The following is a 12,984-nucleotide window of genomic DNA, read 5'->3' as shown; positions in this document are numbered from 1 at the left end:
GTCACACATGTAAGTAGAGACTTGTGCTGACCTTCCTGTTAAAATGTATCGTCAAGTTGCTCATGCAGCGTTTGCCTTCCTGCATCCCACTGCACAGCGTTATAGGAGAATGTTGTGCTGTTGCAAATTACAGAATAGAAACGTTTTAACTAGCAAGCTCTGAGTTTTAAGTCAGGGCACTGAAAAGAGGAAGAGGTCATCTAGGACAAATATGGAAAGGTAACGTGCTTGTTGTTGGTGTCCGCTGTCAGCAACAGAAACCAGGATCATCCTTTTTGTCACTGAAACCTGACAGAATTCATGCATCAGTGTTGGGGTCTGTCAGTGTCTAGGTTAAATTTAAACTCTCAACTGGGAGAAGGAAGTCCCGTATGAGGCATATTTCCTTTGATGTTGGTGGCCAACAGCCAACCAGGGATTGCTCTTGTGTGAGACCACTGAGACCAAGCACTCCAGCCTGGCGTCCTGCTGGTACAACTCATGCTTTGCATACGCTTCTTTGCTTCTCCAGTGAGCTTTGTGAGTGCTGTATCGGACAAAGATGCAGACCTCCTCCCTTCCTCAGAAGATATGGGGCTTTGGCATGACTTTACCCGAGCAGAGAGAGTCCCCTTGAGGGAGGATTCTTCTTCAATGCTATTTGGGATGGATTTCAACTCGCAAGGGGCATACTTCATCTGTATCCAAGCTGGAGGCTGAACTGCCTGACCAGCTCCATTCAGTTTTTGAAGCCAGGGAAATTTATAGAACTTAAAACATGTTAGTGGATGCTTGAATTACTTTCTGAGTATCCAAATGGGGAAATCATTAAAAAAAAGCCTGAGAGTAACATAAGCAAGATGAAGGGGCAACAGGTCACCTGTGATGCAACCCTGATTCCTGGGAGACTCATTTGGGATGGGGATTACCCCATGCCAGAATTTTGCCAATTGACTCACAAAGAAGTCAAGTGTCGCGGTTGTGCCAGCCCTGCAAGGGTACATGTCTGCGCTGGAGCTGACAATCCTCCTTCTTTGTTATTAAGGCTGAAGAAGAGTTAGTAAAGGCTCAGAAAGTGTTTGAAGAGATGAACGTTGATCTGCAGGAGGAGCTGCCCTCACTATGGAATAGGTGAGTGGAAGTTTTCCCAAGGGCTGGTTGGAGGGAAGTGAAGATCCAAGCTCTTGTATTGCTGTTCTCCTTAGCTTGGTCTGCTCTTGTTTTCTGGATCATCTGAGAGAGTCAGTCCTAGGACTCTCCCCAGCCAGGTTCACCCTGGGCTCTCTGTGCTTTGCTTCATGATCCTCATGGAAAACTCAGTTTTACCACAAAGAGAAACTGTGTTTCTGTGCTTTGTCTGGTTAATCCTTTTGCCCCACCAACTCTGCCAACTTTCCTGTGCAATGGTCCAGCTTCTGCTGTGGACAGCAGACAGAGCAGGCTGGGTCACTGAGATTTTGGGTGTGGAGCTGGCAGTCTGGAAGGAACATCTGCAGCTGTGTAGGTATGTCAGCTGACTGATTAAGGGAGGATGAGATGTCAGAGGGGTTGATACAGTCACTGGGGTTGGAGAGAGCCAAAAGCCTTGATCACTGTGTCTTACTGTGGAAGCTTATGAACACCTGGTGAAGCAGGTTTAACACAAGAGGCAGGATGAGAGGCCAGGTTGCTCTGTCTTGGATGCCACTTTCAGGTTTGGGCAGTTGGGTGAACAAAGACGAGGGAAGGATCCTGGTGTGGCTACCTTCTCTTGCCCCGAAATGTGCTCCTGGCTATCTGCCACAGGACCCAGTGAGGAACAAGTGGTTATAACTATCCTGTTGTACTCTATTTAACAAAATATAGCCTGGGCAGAGGAGAACGGGCTGAGAGAATAGGAAGACTTGAGAGACCATGGACTTGGTATCCCAGTGATTATGGTGATGAAAAGGGAGGAGAAAAAAAAAGAGACAGGTTTTTTTAAACAGTAAGCTTGGAGGATGAACTGGAGGGCAGCAGAAGCTGATGTATGGGGAGGACATAGTGGAAAGCAAGCAAAATCTCCTAGGATTGTCCCAATTTCTTATTTTTAAATGCAGTGATCACATCTGGCTTGGCAATGCTGGTCTGTGGTTGGGTGGCAGCAGGGCAGGAAAGCAAAGAGCTGATGTCTGCCTTTACTCCCCTTTGCTCACAGCCTGGGTCAGGGCTCTTCGCTCAAAGCAGCGTGCAGGCCTGGCTGAGGAAGGCATGAGAGGGACGCAGGCATCTGCGTGATTCTGTGTGCAGAACGGTGGTGCTGCTGGCCTTAACATCTCCCTCCTGCTATTGCTTCTCCAGCTGGGTGCTGGTGCAGCACTCTCTGGCAGCCTAGCTAGAAGGACAGTGGTAGACAGCTGCTGGGATTTTAAGGTGCCACAGGTTGTTCACAGGCTCCTGCTATCCAGCTGATCCTTCTGCTTTCCTTTTGCTCGCTGTGCCTATCCTGTGCTTTCTTACTCTTCTGCCCCTGAAGCAAACGGTTCATGCTTTTGTTTTGCTTCCCCTGGTGCTGAGGGACTTCAGAGTGAATTAATATCTGTCCTCCTGCCAATTTCCCCAGCTCTCCCCACACTCCCGTCTGCATCACAGCCTCTGTCCTTTTCCTTTCCGTCACCTTAGCACTGGCTCTCTTTTTTCTTTCTTTTTTTATCCCTTCTCTTCCCCCCGCCTTTTGCCAGCACAAATTCAGATCCTATCCCACCTGGCTGCCTCCTCACCTTGGACATGTTTGCCCCATACCTGGCCTTTGTTCCATCACCCCTTCACACTTCTCAGTCTTCCTTCTCTTCCAGTACGTACCAGACCTGACAGAGTTGAGTTAGAATGGGAATGGTGGGTGGGAGGTAGCAGAAGAGGCAGAATGTAAAGTTTTTGTGAGCGCATTGTGTCTATTGAGTTCTTCTGTCTCATTTTTCATTTGGCAGTCGTGTTGGTTTCTACGTCAACACATTCCAGAGTATAGCAGGCCTAGAAGAGAACTTCCATAAAGAAATGAGCAAGGTAAGGCAACTAACAGCTTATCCTACTAATACATCCTTTCTTCACTGTTATTAAAATTAAAAAAAAAAAAAAAACCTGGAAGAAAAACAGCTGGACAAAACAGAACGTTTTCCCCACATCAGAGGAAAATGTTAACCCTTAGGTTTTTCTGAGCCACTCGAGAGAAAGGCTGTCTGAGATAGTAATGCAAAGGGATGGAGCACAGGGAAGAGACCACGGGGTTGTGCAGTAGTGGGGAGTTTGTGTCACTTGGCAGGGCTCGTTTGCAGATCCCTAGACAGAACGGAAGCCACATTCAGGCATATCTCTTGCTGCTTTTTTTTAGTTCTTCTACGTTATGGATCTGTAACCTGTAACCTGGACACTCTCAGCCTGGTGTCTATTTGTCCCCTTCTCTGCTACCTGGCAGCAAGTTGCTGTGAACCTCATCGATTTAGCTGTGGGGGTGAAAACAGCAGTGCATCTGCCAATCTGCAAATTGGCCTCACTCTGATCCCTCAAGAAGGCACTTCCCAGCAGTACCTCTCTGCTTTGTATTCTTTCCTGCCCTGTGACTCAAAAGAAGGCATTTGAGTGTTTATAGCATGGTACTTGCATGGGCTACCAGTTGGCCATGAGTTGGGTATCACAGCAGTGAGCAGTGCTGTAACCTGGTAGTGGCAGGCTGGATCCTGGTGCTGTGTGCCAGCACCCAGCAGGGACTTCAGGAACAGTCTGTGGGAATGCCCCCCATTGCCACTTTCATTTATGAGAATGTTCTTGGTTTTCGTTCACTTAAAAGCTAGAGAAGTCTTGAACTCATTAGGTCTGTGCGCTGCTCCTAAGAGTTGCACATTCTCTGTAAATGTTGTGTTAATCTTGATGAGTGACTGAAAGCCCAGCTGGAAAACTCTTGTATTCCCTCCCCCATGTCATCCTGACAACAAGGCAGCCGCTAAGCAACAAGCAACAATATAGTCCTTCAATTCCCAGCAGTTAGGGGCCCTCTGCCTGGGTGTAATGCATCAATTTTGATCCCTGCTGACATTTCATGGGGACCTTTCCAATTAATAGCCTGCTCTGCTCCACTGAAGGGTGAACTGATTGTTAAGAATAGGAAGGATTGTTATAATTATCAGTTTGTTACTGTTAACTTATATTCAACAAAACATGGGAAAGATGCTTGTTAGACAGGACTTCTCCTCTTGTATCATATCTTGGATTTTTCTTTCCTGAGGAGTTTTGTATGAGAAGGGTTTTTGCTTTGTTCCATAAGAACCATCTGTTTCTTATTACTGCTATAGTATCCAATTAACTGCTGGTGTTGCTGGCACCATGCCTCCAACATCGATGGTGTTGGATCCCTCATCCTCCTAATGATAAATCTGGCATCTCATCTTGTTTGTGAATTGGCTGTTTCAGAATAGGAGTGTTTGGAGAGAATATTGCAGCCTTCAGTGCCAGGGAGAGTTTAACTCCTAATATTGCATTTCTGCAAAGATGTTCAGGTCCTGCCCAAACCTAGATGTCCCAGGCAGCCTATGAAGTCAAGGCTTGCTGCTGACTGGAAGTCCAGCTGCCTTTAGCTCCACAGTTCACATGGCCATATTCCAAGCTTTATAAGCAGATCTGAGGAGCAGCTTTCGCTACAAATCTAGAGAGAAGCTTCAGCTCCAGCGTGTAGATCCTCAGGTAGACACTTCGCCTGCTTCTGCAATGGTACCTGGCAACACACCGGTGGGGGCAGGTGATAGAGAAACAAAGAGGATGGTATGCAAGGGAGACGGAGCATTCCTGTGAGGCACCAGCAGCTCTTCAACAGTTTAAGTGCTCTAGCATTTCATATTCTATGAAGGAGTGGAAACAGATGTAGGGCTGTCCTCTCTTGGGATAACTGAATACGTGCACATGTCTGGGCACAAGTCTGTGTTTGGTCAGCCTGTGCAGGCCAGCTCAGACTCTATTCTGGCACATGGGGCTCTTCTCTCATTCTTTTTCTCTCTTTTGTTTTTCTATTTCGCAGTTGAACCAAAACCTCCACGATGTCCTGCTGGGTCTAGACAAGCAGTACTCAGGCAACGCCTTCCCTGTTAAAGCACAGCCCAGGTCAGTAACTGCGGGAGCAGTGTTTTTCCCTCAGCAGGGGAGGAGGGATAGGGATGTCTCTGCTAGTCGTATTGAAACCTCCATGTTGTCAGCTGGGGACTGATTTGACTGCCTGCATATAGCCAGCCAGTGCCCTCCTGGAACTCCTTAGAACATGTCAGAGATTGCACTTGGGGCTGGGAGATGCAATACCTCTTACCTTTCTGGAATAGCGTCTGGAGGCCTAAACTTCCATTACATGTGGATATTTAGGCAACTTTCAGCTCTGCGTTTTTTTTAAGTTGAATTCTGTGCACTGACATAATACTGAGCTGCCCTTCCTTCTGGGTTCAGTTGCCCAGCACCCGTCCTGTTCTTCCCCTCAAAAGCTTCCCCCATGTACCTGCAGCTTGTGAGTTTGAGCACCAAGAGCTCATTTGTTTCCCCAGCATCCTCCTTGGCTCTCCAAACTTGTAACCTCCTGTTTGCCAAAGCCTTATGCCCCTCCTATGTACCAGCTGGGATGCATTTCCTCCGTGTGTGCTGTGGAAGTAGTTGCAGCCTCACTAATACGAGGCCGCCTGATCTCAGAGCGCTTCCAATCTGCACGTATGCAAGGAGTGAGCCTCCTCCAGGCCTTTAGTTTTCTTTCCTCAACTGGGTCCACTCCTGTTTGGTTAAGTGCAAGTCTGCACATTCTCTAGCACTGGGAGGGGAGGGAGAGGTTAAGCTCTGGATGAGGCTGTGTCTGGCTCCTGTCCAAATGTGTGAGTGATGAAATAGTATCAGGCTCCGGCTTCCAGCTGACACTAATCCCACGTGCTGGTAAGCAGGAGCACAGCCCATGTCCTCAACTGGTTTATTGGTGGAGGGAGGAGGTGAAGTCAGCATGAAGTAAGGGCAAGCTGTGGTCTGAGTGCATTGATTTGGAAGGGCTAGATCAGCTGTTGAGACCTTTGTGCTCCCTTGCCTCTCCTCCCAGTTTAACCTGCTGTTGCAGTTGTGCACAGATGACTTGTGTGTCTTGTTCCAGCAATGTGTGTAGTGTTTGCCAGCTTTAAAGAAAGAAGACACTTGAGTAAAATTTGGCCCCTGTATTTTGGATTTCCAAATTTCCAAGATGCTAGAAGAAATGCTTTTTGTGAAAAGAATATCGTCTTCCCAAGTTAGCATGTGTTGTCTGTTGATCATCACAACACGACTGAAGCCTTGTGAGAAGGCCATGATGCCCATTCTCTTGCTGCCATGTGCTGTATTGCCTCTGGTAGCAGCAGATGGGGCCCTTGGAAGAGGATGAAGTAACAGGACAGAGGAAAGCTGTAGCCCTTACTTTGTCCAGTTCCTCCTTCTTCTCTTCCTTACTTACTCAAGGAATCGATTGCAAGGATGTAGTGACAGCCTGGCCCAGACATGTTTGTTGTTGTGTCATGAAGTTTTTGGCCTGAAAGAGCCTCCAATGAATAAACTACCTGTCCTCATGATTCCCACCCACACAAAGTGCTAGCTTCATCTGGGGCTGTAGTGGGTGTCTCAGCTGCAGTTCTGTGCTCTTTGGCTGCCTGGAGACCACATGGCACTAAAGACTGAAAGCGAGTGCACATGCAGAGGTCCCTGTGCGGGTAGCAATCTGAGTGCTGCTGCTTCATCACTTGCTCCCTACATCTCTGCTGAGATGCCAGAGTTGCCCCAGAGCAACTCTCTTCCCCCTGAGCTCAGTGGAGCAGGGTATTGTGGGAGGATGTGGCAAAGGTTTGCCAGGATAATAAATGTTTTGCAGTGGCCAGGAAATGCTGAGAGGTGCTTCTGCCTGTCCTCCACATCTGGCCTGCCATTGTGGCACAGGGCTGGAGTGAGAGTGTGCAGGGGGAAATAGCCCTCACCAATGTGATTGCCCATTGTGGTCTGCAGTAAGAGCAGATGCTTCCCTAAATCTTCTCTACTGGAAAGGGGATTGGAGATGGATACAATGGCAGAAAATGAAGGAGGAGGTGTAAGAAGAGGCAGTTATCTGTGTATGTCATTATGGCATTCATGCGAGGCCCTACAGAAATACCACTGTGGCTGACAAATCTATGTAGCACAGTAGCACAGAGCAGCTGATCTGTTTCTGGGAACCTCAGACATATGTTTGGGATTTGTTTCTGAAAGAGTTTGAACGTTCAAGGCTCAGATGCCTAGAAGACCTAGGAGATTTGTAGCATTATCCTAGTATGAACGGACAAACTGGAACAAGACATAGTAGGAAAGCTGCTGATTAGATTCCACATATAAGACTGCACACAGATCGCATAAGTGAAGGAGAACAGGGAGCTTGTTTCCTCTGTACCAATATTTACAGGGATGAGTAAGGAACAGCTCCTTACAGCTCACAGTGATTACCTTTGGAAAAAGGACATTTACAGTTCTCTGCTGGTCTACAGTTTCCTTTTTCTTATCCATGTACACCCTGGCCCCATATTCCAAAGAGCAGGGAAAACACTAGTTTCCTCACATATATGCAAATCTGAGAGGCACAGAAACCCCTCTCTCACCCTCTCCAAACCAGGCCATAGCTTTCTAGGCATCGAGGGAAGTGTGTATGTGTTTTTGTATGTGTGTGTGAGAGAGGAGAGCTTGTCGTCTTGATTACAGTGAGTTTTGTGGCACCAAGTGAATGGGTACTCGGAAGCTTAACTTTTCTTCCCTGGTTTGACTGTGCCATCCTGTAACGGAAATGATTTGCGTGCCATCCTCAACAGAAAGAAAAATAAACTGTTCGCCAGGCTGAGGAAAAAGATGAGCAGGTACCGGTACGGAGAGCAGCATTTCGATACATGTTTGATTTAGTTCCTAAACCTGGAGAGGCTGTTGCTGGACTCTAACAGCCTGGCACGTGTTAACCCTGTGATGGGAGAGGGGTCTTTTGCATGATATGATGTGTTCATGGCCTGCTGGGTCCTGCTGAGATCTCTCTGTGTCTGGATAATACCATTAACTGCTTGTGTGCCTGGTTTGTATCCTTGCTTCTTTTCCTATCTAAGATGGCAGTGTTGAAAGCTCAGGCATTGTCTGTTCAGTTATTTTTGTGTGACTAAAAGTGCGGTGCTGGCTTTTCCATGGGAAATATGAACAATTTTGGTGATTAACAAGTTCTAGTTTTACCTAGTAGGACTTGCCCTTTTGAACATCTCTGAAATACTACATGTTCATTCCCTGCCTGGTCAGGGAGGACCATGAGGCAGGTCTTTTGCACTCAGAAGTCCTGTCCTATCTACCTGATGATGAGGTGGGAGAAGGACACTTTCAGCTTTTCTTCTTCCTTACTCCTCACTGGCTTGCTTCATCCATTTAAAATTCTGTGCAGGGCTGAAGGGAAGGGAAGGCTGTTGTCTTGTAGAAAGACTAATGTCAGCAGCTTGCCTTTTAAGACAGTAGTGGCATCGAATAACTGGATTGCTACAATGCCTAGAATTACCATGCCAAGGTCAAGGACTCTGACAAGATCATGCTCTGGAGCAAAGTGAGAATTGCTGCATAATGGCATGGAAACTTCCCCTAACTTTTGTTTTTCTTAGTCTTTGTGTTGGTAGTCCCTCCATGGGGTCCTTATAGGAAGAAAAAAAAAAATTCTAATTCTCAAGATGATGTCCTGCCAGCAACAAAAGCACGTGCTCATGTATTGGGATCTTCGCTTTTCTGATCCTGGCTTCCCACTGACTAGGGCAAGTCACACAACCCTTTTCTTTTGTCTCTGCTGTGCATCCTTTGTAAAGTGGGAGGTTGGAGAGTGAAGAATGGTAATTTCATAGGGAAGCTGGTGGGCAAATCTTTGTTTTTATATCCTCAAATGCAAAGTAGTGAAGGAATGTCATGTGTTGTTACCATTCTGAGGTTTTCTACTGTAGAAAAAGGAGGATTCACAGGAATACTTCTCTAGATGTTTGACTCTGGTCCTTGATTGAACCAGTGTTGTACCTGCACCAGACAGGAGGTGTCAAATTTCCAGTCATTGAGGACAGACTGGATGGATGATACAGCAGAAGCAGAGCTAGTAAATCTCATCTGGATGAGCTGTAGGCACAGCGTCCTCTGCTCTGCCCTGATAAAGTCCTGCTGGCCCAGCAGTTAAGGTACCTGGCCTGGGCTGTGCTGTGGGTTTCTGCTGTCAGAGCAGCTGCTGGGGTCACAGAGAAATGTGCAACCCCTGGTGCAGTGAAAGAGCGTGTGGGACTTGATCGCTCTTTGATCTGCAGCAAGAATGTACGTCTGTATATGTAGGTGCTTTTTCCCCCCTTTCTCCTGTCCCACTCTTTTTAATAATTCTCCAGTACTCAGCCTGCTTTTGGTGCTAAAAAATAAATTACTTTTGGCTTAGAGGTGCTGTTTGAGCCTTAGCTGAGATGCCAACCTTTTTTTCTTTTTAATTTGAGAACTTGGCAGGAGGTGGCTGATCTGTTTTTACCATATTGGAAAATGGGTTTCGTCATCTAACGCAGGATTGTTACAAGCACACGGGGACCCCATCTGCAGATGTTACTCTGCTCTTCCAGAACAGATGAGGCAGCCCCATAAGGGGTCAGGGAGCTCAGCAGTACTAAAAGAAACTGGGGGATTTTGGCTTTTCCTTCAGCTGCAGTAACTGGATTAGACCTTGTTCCCAGCGCTCCATTTGCAGAAGAAAGGTGACACCCCCTTCCCTTCCCTGACTGATATTCTTGGATTTGGCATTGCTTCCCAATGGCTCATGGGAAGAAAAATACAGGGAGCAATAACCGTGTTGTTTTGACTTGCTTTTACTGTGGTACTCGCGTTTAGTCAGTGGGGACAGTCCCCACACTCTTGCTTTTTCTTATGTTTTCTGGAGCAAGCAGTCAGTTTGGAGACAGGACTTTGTTCTCTGTGGGCACTGTGTGCTCCCCAGGGACCCATGAAAGCCAGAGGACCCTGGTGACAGGCTTGCTTGATGCTGGTCGCACTGGCTAAATGAGTGCAAAGCAGCAAGTGCAGGAATGAAGGTGCCGCTCGGGGGGCTGGAAAAGGCTCAGCCAAAATTAGCACTGGCATTTTCCTAGGGGGATCAGCCAAAACATCAAACAAGCTGTAAATAACAGTGACTTAATGAGGGCTTTAGTGTGGGGCCCTCTCAGCCCTTGTAGGATGAGGGGAGAAAACTGAGCTGCCTCTCATAGGAGAGCCTTTTACCACTGTATCTCCAAATTAAGTCACTGCCAGGCACCAGAAATAAGGCTCTAAAAAGCTGTTTCGTAGCCTTTAGAAAATAAGCCTGGACTCCATTCTTACTAGGAGAAACGGCCTCTTCAGGTCCCTAGAAGAAGTCTACCCTTGTGTTGATAGGCCAGTTGATAGCCAGTACTCCCAATACTCCCAGTGTAGTCTGGGCATTTGAGGGGTCCTGGCAGCCTAGCTGTAGGTCACCATGTCCCTCCTCTTCCCCAAAGTGCTTTCAACTCTAGGGAAGTTAACAGGTATTCCCCACCACCCCCGACTCTAGCACCAGGGGACATTTTTTTCATGTGTTTGCAAGCCAAATACTTAGATTGAGGAAAACCTTGCCTCATATCTCCCTGAGTTTTCCCTGGTTTAAAGCCTTGATTTCCCCCCTACATTTGAGTCCTTGTACGTGCACTCCCCCCTTTCCTGAGACACCTTCCTGCACCAATCATTTTTCAATCATAGGGAGTCCTGGATGATCTGTCTCTACCATTCTCATCCTTCTACAGCAGCCCTCATAGGGATTAGGTGATGGTGTTGTAGGACCCACTCTGAGATCCCAGAGATGGTGTACTGAGGTTCAGACCTGGATCTTCAGTGAGGCTGGGCTCAACAAGGTCATCATGTCAGCCTCAGGTGATGCCATAACAGTGTTACCATGGGAATGGTAGCAAGGCATGCTTCTCCTGAAATAATTTCTGGGTTTCCATGCTGTGAATGAGTTGTGTGGAGCCTGCTGTTCCCTGGTGACTCCCATTTAGAGCAGGACTTCCTTACCTTCACCCTCCAACCACTATTTCTTCTAATCTGTAGCACAACCTTGGCAATGTTGTAGAATCCTTCACACAACCCACTGCATTGAAGTGATTTCTGGGAACCTCTGAGGAAGGACACTGTAGGCATATCCAGTCAAACTGAAGAGCTGCAGGGGTTTGGCATACATGTTCTTTAGTCCTTTCTCTTCCTTTTTCCCCTTGGCTCGTGTGCCCCTGGTTGCGAGCTGCCAGCAGAGAACGTCACTGGGTTTGTTGCATCATGTTGGTGTGCTGGTGTCATCAGAAACATCCGACCTGCATGTGGACCTGAGAGCAAGTGCTTTGTGGGGAAATGTGTGTGTGGGGTGTGGATATGGGTTGGGGGGAATGGGTGAGGATGAAATGAATGAAGAGGGAATGGGGTGGGGAGCTTGAAAGCTGGAATGCTGAACAGGGTGAGATGCTTGCTTGGAAGGGGAGTTTTGTTGAAATGCCTTGCTGTCCCTCCATCCTCTTGTTGTTCCCCTCTTCATTAGTGTTTAGGAATGAGGCCATCATGCATGTTATCCAATGACTACTGCACCTGGGGCGTCCAAGTGTGAGTGGATGTACATGTCTGGAGCTCTGGGCTGTCTTGGGACACAGCAAAGAAATAAACTGCGTGATGTCCCTGCAGAATCAGGTCTTCATTGCTCTGGCCCTGGCTCTGTGCCAAGGATTTGTCATCTCAAGTTGTAGGAAAGGATCTGTTCCTTTCGGCCTTTCTCCCAAGGCCTTTAACTTCACAAGAACTGCAACTTTATAAGTGGAGGCAAACATCACTCCCTGTGGATGAGGTTGCACAGCCCATTTGCAATATTCTGTAATATTCTGTTTCAGCTGTGTATAGTTTTGCCAAACTGTAACTATTTCTGCTAAAATGTGCCCTACCAGTGTCCGTGCTTCTGCATGACTTGAAATAAATTAATTGCTTTTTGGGCAGCTGAATTTCAGCCAGGATGATTCAGCTGTTTCTGAGAATTAGGCTGGGAAAATGGCTTTACCTTTATCCCTGTTGAAATTCACTGGTAACCAACTTTTTACTAAATCTCTCATGATTCTGTACTTTGAAGCACAGACGTGACAGTTCGTGAGGGCATGCCCTTAGGGAAAGGCATCTGCCTCCTGCCATTCCTTTGAAAAAAATCTGTCCAAACCTGGCCAAGTTATGAACCAACAACTGCCATTGGCATATGCTCCTTGCATCTTAATTCCCTGAAGAATCCCTCTTGACTGTGTGTCAGAAACAGTCCTGGAATAAGGACCAACTGGAAAGGCAAGGGCAGAACGGGTTCATCATTGAAAACAAGGCTGGGGAGACTTTCCATAATAGATAATTCTTTATTAACAGCCAGCATCTCACTGTTTCTTTGCTGTTTGGAATGATCTGTGAAACCTCTGGCTACTTTGCCCCTCTTCCAGCTTAGCTAGTTTGTACCTTATAGAGGAATATGATATTCTATGATTACAGCCTTAGTTCTGGTGTTGCGAATCTATTAGTCATAACCCATGCAGGTGTCAGTACACTACCATGCAGAAAAATTCCTATCTGTAGTACCTAAAACTAAATGAGCTGCACCTTTCTCCATCTGCTTCCCCAGTATTAAAAGACTATGACTTCATGTCAGGCACTTACGTTAGAATCTAGCAGAATTAAGGATGCCTGGTTGTTTTTTTGGTTTTATTTTTCTGTGTCTGAGGCCAAGTATATCCATGCAGTAGGGATTTAGTGAGTAGCCTGCTGCACGGCGGTACTACTGCAGTGTGTTGGATCACAAGTGACTCAGCAAAGATGCTTCTCAGAAGCTTGTAGAGGCTTCAAATGTCTTCATCATGTGCCTGGGCAGAGAAGCAAAGAGGTAATGGAGGCCACTGATCTGTGCTGGTTAGCACAACTCCTCCTAGGCCTGGCTCA

The 12,984-nt window shown here is 47.0% G+C and overlaps 1 protein-coding gene across 1 annotated transcript in view; it reads left to right on the top strand.

Annotated features, from left to right (window-relative positions):
• The window catches only part of BIN1 (bridging integrator 1), a gene marked incomplete at its 5' end in the record, with an annotated part of 37,267 nt that overhangs the window by 4,865 nt on the left and 19,418 nt on the right, over positions 1-12,984 (top strand). The window contains 3 exons of the mRNA XM_010284670.1: positions 1,025-1,110; positions 2,925-3,000; positions 5,003-5,085. Coding sequence (XP_010282972.1) covers positions 1,025-1,110; positions 2,925-3,000; positions 5,003-5,085 — 245 coding nt within the window. The remainder of the gene's footprint in view (positions 1-1,024; positions 1,111-2,924; positions 3,001-5,002; positions 5,086-12,984) is intronic.

This window comes from Phaethon lepturus, unplaced genomic scaffold, assembly GCF_000687285.1.
Source record: "Phaethon lepturus isolate BGI_N335 unplaced genomic scaffold, ASM68728v1 scaffold31683, whole genome shotgun sequence".
Lineage (NCBI taxonomy): Eukaryota > Metazoa > Chordata > Aves > Phaethontiformes > Phaethontidae > Phaethon > Phaethon lepturus.
Note: the sequence above shows the minus strand (reverse complement) of the source record. Positions and strands in the feature narration are given on the sequence as shown.